General features: G+C 39.0%; 1 protein-coding gene across 3 annotated transcripts in view; it reads left to right on the forward strand.

The window, feature by feature from the left end:
• The first annotated feature begins 3,059 nt into the window (after nt 1-3,059).
• Nucleotides 3,060-15,782, forward strand: part of rabgap1 (RAB GTPase activating protein 1) — a 59,046-nt gene continuing 46,323 nt past the window's right edge. Inside the window, exons 1-6 of one of the 3 annotated variants that reach the window (XM_029516629.1) lie at nt 3,060-3,193; nt 9,744-9,979; nt 11,575-11,604; nt 12,695-12,953; nt 14,138-14,351; nt 15,327-15,501. In XM_029516629.1, coding sequence (XP_029372489.1) covers nt 9,827-9,979; nt 11,575-11,604; nt 12,695-12,953; nt 14,138-14,351; nt 15,327-15,501 — 831 coding nt within the window. In that variant the 5' untranslated portion in view covers nt 3,060-3,193; nt 9,744-9,826. Of the gene's footprint in view, nt 3,194-9,004; nt 9,068-9,743; nt 9,980-11,574; nt 11,605-12,694; nt 12,954-14,137; nt 14,352-15,326; nt 15,502-15,782 lie in introns of those variants that run through there. The other 2 variants (XM_029516630.1, XM_029516631.1) reach the window with 2 other exon arrangements.

The raw sequence follows: 15,782 nt of genomic DNA on the forward strand, positions 1-15,782 counted from the left end.
TAAAGTCATGGAGACTCCAGTGAGTTTGTTTACACCCACTCTAAATCTTATGAGATTTGTTTAGAAAGAGAAAATGAGGGTTAGGTAATCTTTCAGTCTGTCAAGTTCCCTCTTTGCATTCCCCTCACCTAAGCTACTTTACTGTCAAACTTCACAAATAGCATCTTAAGTTATTCAATCCCATTTTAGAGGATGGATGAATGGCTGTACAGTGAGTTACAATTTAAAGAGAATGAACACCGAAATGGAGGACTGGTGAACTTTTCGGGCTTTCTGTCTTATCTTCCGCCCTACTATTGAGAGAGGCAGGTGAAGAAAATGGAGAACTGGACTGAACAATTCAACATGAATTGATGTAGTGTTTTTGGAAAAAAAGTTTTTTAGTGTTTCTGACTTGTAAAAGGCAAGAGCTTTTGCAGGGATTTAGCTGTTCCAAGTCATGAAATTAGCCTCAGCTGCTCACTGTCGCTCTGCATCTGTTTACAACTTCAGCTTTGAAGTAATGTAACATTAAGTGCCATGTTGTGTACAATACAGTACAATCAATCCCTGCAATTTTCGTATTTTCCTGGCTTTCCATATCCCTCAGCTTTACACTTTATGAGGAGGGAAAGGCTCAGCAAAGTCGAGGAGTGATACTTCTCTTGTAGTTCTACTTTGTTCCATTAGAGGAGGCCAGATCCTTGTCAGTCTGAATTGCTCAGGGAAGACTTCAGTTCCTCAGTTAGTATTTTGGCTTTTTCTATATCCATCACTTTAAATATTTTGTGGAAGTATTTACCTGAATCGCACTTATTGAGGACCTTTCACCCAAAGCAAAATGGGCTAAAGTGTTAATGATGATTATATTGTTTGCCAGTGTATTTCTTTGCCTCTCAGTATCAATATTGACTTTGCTATTCTTGCTCTCATGGGAAAGGGCTGGGCACTACTGTATGTAAAAACAGCATTGTGAGTATTGAACTTATGTCAAAGTGATACTCCCTGTTTCCTTCAAAAGTGTCTATTGAGCACTGCTGTAGTGGTGAATTGCACTGCTCTAACATCCACCCCATCACTGCCAGCAGGTGCACTTCACGTAGGGTGCCCCACACCAAGAAAGTCACCCCCCCTTCCCTCTGTCCTACTGCATCCTGCCTCATGCATGTGATAGTCCCTCTTGTGATGGCGAAGGAGTACTGATGATTCTGTAGTTGTGATACAACACACCCAGCGCTGTAAGAGTTCTGCACATGCCCACTGTGTGGCCACGTCAAGTGCTGAAGTTTGCTTGCAGCATTTTATTTGTTTGCTCATGATTAATAATTATTGTTTAATAGAGATTATATTGTTATTAATATTATTGTTCTGACCACATTCGGTTGATGTTGTGGTATTTTTCCTTCTTAGTATATTCTCAGTCTGCTTCTCTGTTTTGAATTTGAGACTTTAAATTTTTATTAGACAAGAAAGTGTATCATCATTCTATATTATATGGGAAAAAGCCTGTTTGTTGATTGTGAAACACATGATGAACTGATGTTTTCTGACTATTCATGTCTGTATTAGACATTTTATTTGCAAATCTATTGTTCGATTGAAATGTAAATGAACTATTACGAGATGGTACACATCCGTCACTGTATACAGTCTGGCACCATCATTAGATGGACTTATAGTATCAATGCTCATTTATACAACCAGTGATAATCAGCTATATTTAAATGTTTAAATCAGTGGGGCAGTCGTGTAATGTTTCAGAATGAGGAAACTAAAATCCTTAAGAGACAGCATATCTAAAATGTCCCCATGATAAATAATACTGTTACGTATTCCATTTATTTCCTTGGAAATATCACATTGTGAAAGGTTTCCCTTTTACTTAATTGTTCGGTAATGCAGGAATGGAGTAGGTCTTACCTATGGTGATGATCATTTATGTGCTATTAATGATTGATGGAACTGTTTGAGTATTCTTTGATAGACCAATTGATTCTTCTGTGCATTGTCTGGCTTGTACACCTGTATTACACTGACTTACAGACAGCTTGGCCAAGCAGCATACTGCTTCTGTGTTTGCACTGAGAGATGGAATTATGAAAAGGAAGATTTTAGCACTTGAAATTGCATGCTACAATAAACCGACAACAAACAATAATAATAATATCTTCGCTCTTGTCGTCTTCTGTGAATCTCTTTTTCCCCCCTGTTTTTGAAAAGGTACCATAAGGACTTGCCTCTTGACTTGGCAGTGATGAACTCTATCAAAGACAATCTCAGTAGTTATATAAACAACCCACACACTTTATCGTCCTTGGACATGTTTGCTTGAGAAATTGTGATTTCCTGGTTGGGGATATGGTGACTGTGAGGCATCTGACTGTACCATGCAGCAATGTAATGCTAAAATCACAGAGGGTTAACAAAACACCAGGGGGTGCTAAAAATCTGCAATTTGATAAGAAAAGATAAAGACAAATCTCTATACTCAATATGACTATAAACCCCCACAGAAGTTCAGTAAATCTGTATGGAAATCTTAAGACCTTCATTGTCTTTTCCTGAGTTTAAAACTGTCTTCCATTGTGTTGTCTGTTGGCACAACAAGACAGGCTAGACAGGAAAAGCCAGGGCGACTGCAGCACAATGAGAATATTTCAGTGGGTGTGCTTGTCACGAGAGACTGCTGTGATTCAGTGGCTGATTTAAAGATCTCTAATTGGTTAATTAAGAAGAGCGCCCCCCCCACCTTACTCTTTTGCTCAAAATCACTTGTAAACCAGTGTGTGCCATCCCAACAGAACTGCTGAAGCAATGTTTTCTCCGTGTAATAGATAAGAACACAACAGGTACAAAAAAGAAAAGAAAAGAATCAAGATAAGGAAGAAGAAAATTGATATGTAAACTATAACATGTAAAACCATATAACCAACCATTAGCAAACTGTGGTGTTGGTGCGTTCAAAACAGAATAACAAATAAAACAGCAACCTTTGCATTAAACAAACATTTTTTTTTTATACTGCCATCATAAAAACTGACCTGGAAGTGGGGGCTTCGTGATATGCGGACACGCGCATGCGCAGTGCGGGTGTCAGCGGGTTGGTCGGGCTTGTGTTTACAGCTCGGCTGGATGTTACTGCCTGCTGATGTGACTGGGAGAGTGCAATGTTGTGCCAACCGCCACTGGAGTAAATAGAGCTGTGGGAACAAAGGTAAGGTATTTGCACTCGCACGCGCTTGGTGGCTTAAAGTGAAATGCGGCTGTCTCCTCGGTTATTGAGGAATATGCCCTTTTTATTAGCTGTAACTGTCAGGGTAGCATGGCTAGCATACGTTTGCTAGCCAGATATGTACAGTAGTGGCCTGTATCAAGGCACTGCTCAGCGAGGGCCAGCCAGTGGGGTCAATAAGCAAATAATCGGAATCATATCACACGCAGCGGTTTACATGGACTGCCTAATGGTGAACGAATAGTTTCGCTTGATCGTCACTTTGTACCGACACCTTTTTGCAGGACATGGAGTCGATGACTGCTGTGCAGCTAACCTAGCTAACGTTGTGCTAAGTGAGGCAGTAAGTGATCAGTACAGCTAGCTACACTGAGCTCCCCTGAATTATCGTGCAAAAGATGATTTAACCGAGGGTAAGTTATCTCTCAAAGAAATGTGTCGTTTGAAAACACACTAGGGGCCCGTCAGGCTGTGCGTGGTGCATTTACATGCAGTAGCTTTTCTTGTAACCAGATTAAATGGTGTGCAGAAAGCCAATTGCTGTTCCTGCTGCCATTATATGTAAATAGCCTGTCAAATGGTGAACGACTGTGTAATCATGTCCGCAGTCGTGAATAGTGTAGCACATGTTTTCTCTACATCGCCTCCCTAGTTTTATTTGCCATTGTTAACACTCCAGCTCAGGGCGGAGTGACAGCTGGGTGTGCTCTGTTTTCGTTTCTACCACACGGTGTCTGTCCAGACCAGTAGGACTGTTAACTAAACGAGTCTAGAAACCTACTGAGCCATGATGCTATTTAAATTCTTAAAAACAAGTTTTTCAAAATGCAATTTGTATAGATGTGCAGAGTCCCACTGTACCACATAAGAACAGTGACATTTAGGGTTTACTTTAATTATCTATACACTTGTATAAAATGCTGAAAGTAGGACACAATGAAATCCTGCTACTATATTGCTGCTGGATATTTGGTAGAAACTAGGTAATATAATATATATTAATATACGAGGTAATATAAACTGTCATACATATATTTACAGGTCTGTCTCTAAAATGTGTTACAGTACAGTCAAGCACAGAGACAGGAGCATGGAATGCACTCTTGATTAGTTGAGGTTTTATTATTGTTACATGATGAGGGAGGGACCAGCAGTAGCTGTTTTGCAGAGTCTGTGTTTCCGCATGCAAGGTTACGCATTACAGTACCTAATATCAGTGCTGTATGACCATGAATTTGTTCATTTTATATCATTAATAACATATCTTATTCTAGAAAAGCATTGTGTCTGGTAGATACTTGAACATATATCTAATAAATATGTAGAAAGAAATTCAGCAAAAAAAATTTTTTTGGCAAAGTAATACATTTATAAAGATGTAATTTTATAGTTCTCTGAATTTCTGAAAGTAAGGAGGCAAAACTCTTTAATTGTCAGTACAAATGTAGGTGTACAACATGATGTGTCTTCTAGGCATTTCTTTGTAAGTATTTGTTCAAATCAAGACTGTCATACTGTTACTGTGATAACTGACAAGAATCATAAGAACAAAAACAGGACAGCAGTACTAACAATAGATAGAGGTTTAGAAAGTTTTGAAAAATCTGCCAATTTCAGCATCAATGTGCCATTCAAATTTGTTTGCAACTGTCCATACTGATCCATAATAAAATGCAAGACTCGTGACTCAAATTTTATATTGTAAACCTTTTCTGAGCGCCGAAGATGTCAGACCTAATTGATGCATTTTGATTTTGAGCTGTCACATAGTTTCTGGCCAATTAGAGCTTCTGTAACTGATTTTAGATGCACCTGTTATTAGGGGAGGTAGTTGGGATTGAATACTGGGAAGAGGGCGTAGTGGATTTATCCACTTGCTGTGGATGACATGAAACAAGACTATATAAGGTCAAGTATGGAGTATGCATTTCATAGCTTACTTATTGCCATAACATCTGCAAAACTTCTTTCTGACTTCTTGGTGACTCAACATAAATTGCAGTGAAGTTTCAACACATCTTTGGTGAGCCTCGAGGAAATATTGGGCTTTTGGCTTAAGCAATGGCTACATGAGTAGTGGTGCACTGTTGAAAAACTTGAAAATTAAGTGTGTTAGTTACTGACTTAGCTTGTTGCCTGAATTGCTCAATAGTTTCTGTCAGACCAGATGTTATCTATTTTTCAAACTTATATATTGACATGTTTTTGGAGGCATTGTTGAGCGGGTCTCATCACTAGAAGTGTTTTTTTTCTCGAAACTTGTGGAATTGTTTAGGGCTTGAGTATGTCAAGCATCAGTAATGCTTGTATGCTGTCTTATCTGCTTTCACTTACTGTGATTTCTGTCTCTCTAAAGAATAATTAAATAATTAAAGAATAATTCATTGTTTTCAAACTATACCATTGTGAACATGACGTAAAAAAAAAAAAATGTCTAAATCATTGCCCAAAACCCAAAATGATAACTACATGTGAGATTATTTTGTTTTTCAGTCTGAGCAGAGGTTTCATTCATGACTAGCTGTGTTGTACCTTGTGAGAAACTTTTTTGCTATTGATAGTTCTTTGTTTCTCTTTCTCCTTTCTGTGTTAGGGGTGTCCCAATCATGAAATTCTAGTTGACAATTGATTCCCATACAAATAATTGTGATTATTAATTTAATAATTTTTATCTGAGCATTTTATACCATGTTTATAGTATAGTTCTAAACATAATAATACACATACACCTACAGCTAAATCCATTATGCTAATGTCAATAGGTGCTCATTGAAATGCAGTTATCAAACCTTAAATAATAGATGCCAGAATGGAAACAGCGACGGAAATATGAAATTTTTGTCAGTTTCTCACAGTTTTTGTTTTTTTTTTAATACAGATGAATGGAAATTACTTCAACAATTATACAAAATGATTGTGGTCAGCTCAAATGATTGCAATTAAGTGATTATGTCACTATTGTTACAGGCCTTTTCTGTGTCCCTTTTTTTCTGGTATCTCTGCCTGCATGATATCATTGGTGTGAGGTGCATCGAAAGGGACTAGGCTGCAAGCCTGAATGCTCTCAGGCTGTGTCTGGCTGTGTCTTCCTCTCCCTTGTGAGGTGCACACAGCACCCAGCTGGCAGCCCAGAACAGGCCATTCAGCTGAAGACTAGATTTGTTGGGAGGATAAAAAGGCAGGCATAGGTTCCCACTGTGTGCAGTTTTTACACATGGATTGACATAGATACTCCTGTTAGATGATGTGCTTCTGTTTTTAACCGTGACAAACAGTTAGGAGAAGTTGCACTCAGTCATTTGGTTGCTGAATTAATTGCAGTTCACACCCGGACTATATTCACCTAACTACTATTATCATGCTGATTGCTAATAGCCATGTGGAGCTCTAACTTGCCATATAATTTGTGTTGTAATCCTGACAGACATAATTTAGCACTAACTTCACTGCATCATAACCACATATCAAATATGTGGTTGTTTGTTATTCTCCCAAAAAAAACCCCACTTCTCTATTTTTCATATATGGATTTCCACATTGTATACGACACACATTCCAAAGCTAATACTACAATAATCGTTAAAAAAGAAGCAAATATTCAGGTGTTGCATGAAACAATGGGGAAAGTGGGGAAGCGCTCAAGCACACTGTACAGGCCCACACATTCCTGAAAAGAGATTTTATCCGACAACAGAAGTACGAACATCTGTGCAAGTGGTCTGTAGCATGCACTGCTTTTTCTTAATCACATAGAATATTCAATTGAGATTTATTTGATCAAGAAAAAACTATTTTGAACATGTCTGTGGGAATATAATTTTAAGTTTTGGTATTTTATGTAGTTAGTCCAAGGTTCAAAGTATTTTATTTGCTTGTTTGTGGCTGCGTTAAAAATGAGGATAGTGTTGTCTCACAACGTGACATGTTTTAAAATCTAATCATAAAGCAAAAAGGTTAAAGTCAAGGAAATTGTCTTGCAGGCCTAAAGATGTCTCCCAAATTGAAGATATTTAAGAACCTTTTAAGTATTTATATAGGTAAATCTATTTCTGATTTTGGAATTTGTAGCGTGATAGGAAATGGGTTGTGTGTATTCTTGGAAGTGTACCATGGTTTTAAAAAGGTTGATAACGAAGTATAGCTTGGCAGGATCTGGCAGGGAGCTGTTACTGAGGCAAAGGAGGGAAGCAGGGTGACAAGGCAGCCATTATGAGCCTGTTGCAGTCAGCAGCTAGTCAGAGAAAGACTGTTATGTGTGATCCAGCGTGTGTGATGTTAGATTAACTTCAGGGGTTGATGGGGTTTTCAGTATTTTCGAATTAAAACTTGAAATAGTTGGTGATGCAAATTGCAACCTCTTTTAGATAACATCATGTTTTGTAGAGTCACATGCCTAACTTTTGATTTCTTTCTTCTTGAAATGATTGACTCTAGTGTTACAAAGCAGTAATCAACTCAAGGTTTATGGTGATAAGAGAAATTAATTGGTGGTTATCGTTTTTTTTTTTATTATTATTTTTTATAAGTTGGGTCCAACTTACTGTTAGAAGCCTTGGTAACGTCACATTTATTTTTAAGCATCTAAAACGATGCTATGTGGATCAGCACTTAAGCTCTGAAATTGCATAAGATAAAAAATTGCCATTTTGTTTATTTTGTTAATTAATAAGTTCTCCCGAAAGGACTGATCTGCTAATGCTTGGATCACTGCTTTCATAGATGTGTTCATAACCCCTTTTTAAGATTTTATGAATAACTTTTAAGCTGTGGCCACTGTGGCAAAACTCTACAAAGAGAAGACCAGACTCAGACTTCATCAAATATAAAAATCTGAGGGGGAAAAAAGAAGATCAATCACTCAGATTACAATTGTGCTAAAAATGGCTGGTGCCTTTGAGCCAAAAGTAGGGTAAATATCTGCAGAGTCTAAGGATTAAAGAAGGACAGAGCAGCGAGTTTAAATAAGCTCTTTTTCTTATTGACTGAGATATATGCTTTTTATCTGGTGTGTTAAAATTATACTTTCATCTTGACAAAAGTTTGTCACAGGTAAAGGAAATGGAGTGTAAGTGAAACTCTGGCATCGACTCAGAAATTCTGCTGCAGGATAAAGGCACTGAACACCTACACCCTGTTTCTAATGCTCTGGTACATTAGTCCTCTAGTTAGACAAGCTGAGAGATGCTATGCTCAAAATCCATGAATGAATCTTTGCTCATTAATTTGAAGTAAGAATGAAACTTTCAGAGTTATGGATCTATAATAGAGGAGCATGATTCTGGAGTGATAATGATGTGGTGGTAAATTTTGCACTCTTCGTTGCTAGACCTTCGTCGAAGGTCTAGATCATTAGGTTTCATTGAAGAATGGATAGTTGTAAATCATTAAATTGCCAGAAAGGTTTGAAGATTCAGTTCTAGAATAGAAATGTAAAAGTTCTAGAAATGCTGCTTTCAAAGTTTAAATTGTAGAATGTTACAGTCCAATGATGCTTAAACATTCTAGAACAATAATTATATCCTTTGCATAGAACTGTCTGTTGTGCTAACCTTCCTTTGTTAAACACAATGGCATCTCCCTTTCTTGCAGTTACCTAATGAAGTTTCTCTCAATGAAGCCTTTCCTTGTTTTGCTTATAAAGCTAATTTTTACTGTTGAGAATTTGGGCACTGGTCAGTTCTGTAGTCTCTTGATTAGTTACACACTGTCATATTTTGTTGATTGTTGTTTGTCTGTATTCACCATATGCCAAACGTTGATGCTATGTTAACATTTCAATTATGCATTTATGTTGGGAGATGGTGTAGAAGGCAAAGTTACGGATGAGCTGTGTAGTCATCCCTCGAGGAGCTCAGGGTAGGTTGTTTGTGTTTGTGCTGGTGGCTGGGAGAATTTTCACAAATTTAGTGCACACAATGGATATATTAATTTCTGGTATACATGGAGTGGTGTGTGACCGCAACGAGGGCAACATATTGGGAAGATGGGTGGTAGTAGCAAACTTGTTTGTTCCGTTGATTCCTCACTTTCATGTGCATATTTCTGTTTCTGAATGTCTCTTGTATCACCATGGTTTGCATTGCATCAACATACAGTACAGGCCAAAAGTTTGGACACACTTTCCTATTCATTTGAATGAGAAGGTGTGTCCAAACTTTTGGCCTGTACTGTATTTTGCAAATATTTCTCCTCTGTTCTGCTGAAATAGAAAAGAAATGATCTAAAATTACCTTACAATCTTTTTTTCATTCATTCTAACCTGCTCCCTTGGCTGTCCCTTTCACTTGAACTATACTTTTTGCGTAGCATTTCTTTTGGACTTTCTCCTCTCTCTGAATTAAATTTTGTAAAGCTGCTACAGACCTCCCTTAAGCTGTTCAATGGCCTCTAAAAGTGAAAAATGAGAGGTAGTCTTAGAGTTAGTCCTCTAATAGCAGAGTTTCTAGTCGTCTCCTAAGATGCTTTTCATGGATTTCATCCCCTCATGACTGTTATCTGCTTTTTTTCTTTATTTATTTATTCCTTTCTCTAGGTGATTTTGCTCATCATCTCCCACCACTTCCTCCTCCCGTCTTCCATTCATGAGCAGCGTGGCTGAGTTTAAGAGCGGCAGCCATGGATGACAAGGGCTCGGTGGGGAAGATTAGCGTGTCCTCGGACTCAGTGTCCACTCTCAACAGTGAGGACTTTGTCCTTGTGTCCCGGCTGGGGGACGAGACGCCCTCCTCCGCTAATAATGGTAGTGATGACGAAAAGACAGGACTGAAGGTAAGGATGGTTGAGTGTAGGTATGGACAGATGTACAAGGGAGAGAAGGATGACTTCAGAGCTGTACTTGGCTAATTAGAGTTTAGGTACTAAAGTACACTATAACTGGTCTGTTGATATTTACAGGGAACTCTTGGCATAAACCTGTTCCTCAGGTCTATGAATGCCATGAGCTTGCTTTATACCGAAAATAGGCCCTATGATGCTTTTGAGTACACAAACAAGTATTTTCAAAATAACAGGCCAGAGTCAAAACAATCTAAAGACTATATCTCAGGACCCAGAGCAAAACTTTCCAAAACATTTTGATGTTATTTTACTATCAATAGTAAATATTGTTTAAATGGCAGGTAAGGGTCATAGTTAATAGAAGTTATATTGTTATCAGGTTGTGTTTATCACTGACTTGTCTAAAAACATTGTCCATCTTTTTAAACATGCAGTCTCACACTCTAACCACAAGGCTAACCCCTTTTTGCTTTGCTTTGTTTCCACATACTCATCTACCTGCTTTAATTTGTACTAGATCTGTTTTACCTTTGTGAATTCCTTCAGAAGGTCCTTAAATTGTTTTTATGAGCATATTTTTTAAAACTGGGAGGAGCTTCATAGTCTTTGTCTTGTAGTGAGGAACTTTTTTCCCAGGTTTTTGTAATATCTGTATATTATTTAGTCATTATGGAGAAACTCATGGAAGAAGAAAAGGGCCATCATCATACAAAAATAAAGCAACTCAAGAATACACTTTTTCTTGTGCTTTGTTTTCTGTGAGCAGAAAGCTTGAAGCAGTGCAGTCTGCAGATGCTTATATTGCAGTATGCACACAGACATACATTGTATCCTTAGTGGCTTATTTCATTATTACAGCTAGCACTCACTTGTCATAGATGTTAGATTACAAACAATGTGGCAAATAGTGATACATCAGCAAGTGCTTTGAGCTCATGATCTGTCTTAAACAAAGAGAAAGACTTTCTGAGGAAAGAAATGTAGCCACCAGCCACCATCCTGAGTGCGTCCTCAATGGATTCAGGTTACCTCCTATCCTCTCTCCTATATTCACTCTCCTCTTCTCTCCATGTGCACCCAATGTTTCCGTAGTAATCGCATATCTATTTATTGAAGTCGCTGCCTTGGATGTTTATATTGTCATGACCTTATATCACTGTTGTTTTTACATTTTTTTTTAGGCAGGATGGAATTGTTGACTAGATGTTGTAAGGGTACCAGAAGATGGCAGCAGAGCATGCAAGCTGAGTTGGCTTAGAGGAAGCGGTCACACTTTTTCTGTCGTTTTTGATGCTGGGAGATCATAGAGCCTGTATGAGTTTGCACCACTGTTATATTGTTGGGTAAAATTTAATGTTTTTGCTGTGACACATAGTTGCCACAGCTGTCAGAGGGAAGAAGATCAGTACTTGACACACATCCACTGTTCTCAGTGTGTCGTCGTGAAATCACTCCATTCACTGACACACAGCCATCCAAATATCATGTTTTGGTTTTCACCAACACAATTGAGCACATTTCCCTCCCAGCCAGTCCATCAAGTCAGAGAGGAGTCAGTGTGTCTAAACTTGTTGTTTGTTATGCAGGTGATTTCTGAGGAAGAGGTCAGCTTTAAGGTCAGTCTCTTCTTGCTGTTTCCTTTTCAACTATTCTCTATGTATCTCTTGCTTGTATATCTCTTTCTTCTTTCACTTTTTGTGATGTGATATCGTGGTGGTTCTGTCTGTGATTACTTGTGCTTTCTGTATTTTAGCCAGCTATTGTGCAATTGGCCCTGTCCAGCTTTTTCAACAGTTTAGTTTTGATTATGGGCGTGATAGACATTTCACCTGGAGCTGTGAAGATGTAGATGCAGTGAAGAAGGCTTATAGCACTACCTGTAAATCACAAACCCCCCTACAGTTCCATAGTGACTCTGTTAGATGTGTGTCTGTCAGGTGTGTGAACCTAGGCATAGTTTTTAATGTTGCTCAGATAGTTCACTCTGCCCTACAGTCGAAGCGCACTTGAGAAATCCCATAATTTGTCCAGAATATTCAACATTTAAAATGTTGCATGTGTCAGATAGCAGCAAAATTGTGATTCTCTATTTTTCATTGTCTTTTCTCACCCCATTTTTTTCTCAGTGCAGCAGTGCCCCCTGCAGTTTAGTCTTGGTTTTGGTTGTGTAGCGAACAGTAAACTGCAGCCACACTGGACAGGGAAATGTGTTTTTTGACTATTCATAGTTTGCCCAGGCTTAAACTTGCCTTTTGTTTATATGATAGAATAAGCGCACACTGTAAGTGTTGGAATGGATCTTCTCATTTCTGGATGCAACTGTTTCACAACTCGAAAACACTTACTCACTAATAACTAATATTAGATGAAATGCAATCATAATGAATATCTTACAGCCATTTAGCTTTCTTCTTAAATTTATTCGATTTATAAAATAGGTGTTGAAGGCAGTGACACTGCATATTTCTAAGAACTACAAGAGAAATAGTGGAGATGATGGAGCCCACAGAATGAGAATTTGTTTGATTACTACAAAGATTTCATTAAAAAATTTGATATCATAATTTACCATAAGTGTTTGGATTTTAAAATGCGCTTAAATATGTTCTTTTCTGTGCCCATTTGTCCTGGCTCCTTGGTGTGGCTGGATACATGTCCGTGTGTATATGTGTGTCCACTCCTGTATGTGTGTGTGTGTGTTATCAGATCGTAGGGAATGGAAGTGAGCAGCAGCTTCAGAGGGAATTAGAGGATGTGCTCATGGAACCATCAGTAACTGACACTGGGATCGGACCGGAACCAGGGATGGAGAGTCCGGATGGGGCTGACCGTGGGCTTCTTAACACAACAGCGTCACCTGTGCCACCAGGCGCTGACCCTCTTAGCGCACCCCCGCCAAAATTGGAGATGGTGCTTCCGGTTCAGACGGCTCAGGAAAGTGAGCTGAATGAGAGGTCATACCGAGGTAAGGCTTTCCTGCTGCTCTTTTCTCCTGCCATTCAAAGCTCACACAATGGCTCCAAATAAATAGATAAACAAATAAATATAGAACAAATAGAAATACATACATACATAGACTGTTGCACACTCCTCTCCTTTTTTTATCCTTCTATCAGAAAAATGTGACGGGGCACCGGTGAACGCTCCATCATTTCTTAACCGGCGTGCGTTTCTCTCTCTCTGTTGGCCGGAGAGCACCGGTACCAGGGACGCACAGCGCGCAGCGCTCCCACTGTTCCAGCAGAAACTGTTTCCTGCAGGCCCGCACTTGTGTTCCATGGTCTTGCACTCCCACAAACTTTTCCCCACTGCCGGGACTCTTTTTCCCCTGCTATAGGCGTTTGAGGGTGCACACTCTGCACCAACGCGACACACACTCATACACATACACATACACACTTATCTGCTGCTGCTGCCTCTGGTTGCCTCAGGGCACATCCCAAACCAAGGCACTTCCTGGTCACGCCCTAAATGTCGCTGAGTGGCACGTTTCAGAGGCTCAGGTGACCACGGACCACTACATTAATTTTGAATGGACTAATGTTTTATGATTTATACTGGTTTGGAGGTATTCAGCAACAGCCGCATGGAGGGCAATTAGTGGCATTTTCCTTTAGGTGGACGTGTTTAATTGATTTCTGAATGTATGTTTGTTGTGTTGCTAAATTTGACCTTAGGAAGCTACAATTTGTTAAATGGCTTGCCCAGGGGGTAGGGTAAAAGGGTATTTAAGGGGAGTTCTGTTCATTTAGCGGGAGTTTTTTATTTATTTATTTATTTTCCCCCCCCCTTGGCCTATTGGCAATGTCGATGACTAGCTGCCAGTCTAGGTCCTGTGAAACCTGTCCTGTAAATGTTTTTTTATTTTGTCTTCTCTGCTTTGCACTGTAAATATTTTTGCCACTTTGTCACTGCGGTCTGGGAACTTGGTGTGAATAAAAATTACCACACAGAATTTTTTTGTCGTCTGAACCATCATGGTCCCTCTTCAAAAACGAACCTGTGATGCAAAATGCGGGCATTTCTTCTCATTTACTTTTCTCACCGCATTTGTCTTTTGTTGTCTGTCATTATTGTTGTTTTAATATTAAGATGAAAATCATCCCAAAATAATTCATTTCTTTTTATTTTTTATTTGCCACTTTGCAGCAGATGAATCATCATCAGAGGACAGTCCTGGCAGTCCCATTCCAGATGAGGACAGTGTTGTGTTCAGCCAGCTGACATATCTAGGATGTGCATCAGTCAATGCCCCCCGCAGTGAGGTGGAGGCCCTTCGCATGATGAGTATCCTCAGGGGGCAGTGCCAACTTCCCCTGGATGTCACACTCTCTGTGCCTGGTGTGTCTGAAGGCACTGTCAGGTAAGAACAGCATATGGTGCAATAGTTCAACATCAGTTCAAATTATATAGCACACTTCAAAGGTTGGCACGTGGGCATTATTTATATGGAAAAGCACTGAACAGGAAGGCTTTATGGACAAAAGATGATGACTACAAACTTATTACTGCTTGTGTGTATAGGATAACCACCTCATACAGGAAACACAAACGTGTCAGGGCTTATGTGCGTATGCATACAATCACAATAAGGCCCAATGCTAAATCTTAAAATAATATAAAAAATAAAACAAAACAAAAGAACACGCACACACACAGCAACACGACAGAGCTAAAAACTAAGTTACGTTATACATCACCAAGCCCTTGGCTGTTTCCATAGCTACTGTGTGGCACAACTTTATAGATCATGGTGCAGATAGTATTATGAGGAGTTAGTTTAAGGTAGCCACCTTAATAGTCATTAGATGACTTGCTTCATTACCTACGCAGTACACAAACATCTTCCAGAGCATATGCATGCATTAAGCACATCCAAAAAATAAGCTATCATGCAAGGACTAATGCATATTCATATTTTTATGAAAAATGATGGATAAACTTCTCTAGCTCACTTTGTGTAGTGACTGAAAGGAATCATTGTGGCCCTTTACATACCCTAACAGTTGCATTTCCTCCTGACTTTTTCACTTAGTGTGCCTGTTGTTAAGTTGATGATAATAGAATATACAATGAAACATTAACGACATTGTACTCCATCTGTCGCAACAGTAACACTATAACAAATTGTGTAAGCTCAAATGTCAAAATATGAAAATGCTATCCAGTTAAATGTCACTCTGTTGAATGCTCCAGTACTAGATCTGGCTCAGCTTTAGGAATGCTCATTATTCCACTCAGTGCGTGGTTAAATATGCGTATGATGAACAAAAAAAGCTGTGTTGTTACAACTTTGGAGATATCAACAACAACAACATATTTATATATATTTTAACAGGTTGTTGGACCCCCACAACAGTACAGAGATTGCTAATTACCCTATCTACAAGATTCTGTTTTGTGTGCGGGGTCATGATGGCACACCAGAGAGTGACTGCTTTGCTTTCACGGAGAGCCACTACAATGCTGAGATCTTCAGGATCCATGTGTTCCGCTGCCAAATCCAAGAGGCAGTAAGTAAATAATGGATGATTGGTTGTTATAACTTGTGCTTAACAATGTCTGATGAATACACATATATCAAAATCAAACATACTACTTACAAGCAATTGTGTTGCTATTCAGATAGCAAACAGAGGGGGAGCAAAAGCCCCTCTTACAAATTCTGTGCTCTGTTGTACACGACTCTCTTTTCTTGGCTCTTCTTTTTTTCACACTTTTTCTGTCTCATACACCTACATTTCTGTACACATATGGCTACCAGTACTCTGGGTGACCTCGACTTGCATAACTG

Source organism: Echeneis naucrates, chromosome 12 (genome assembly GCF_900963305.1).
Source record: "Echeneis naucrates chromosome 12, fEcheNa1.1, whole genome shotgun sequence".
NCBI classification, from domain to species: Eukaryota; Metazoa; Chordata; class Actinopteri; order Carangiformes; family Echeneidae; genus Echeneis; species Echeneis naucrates.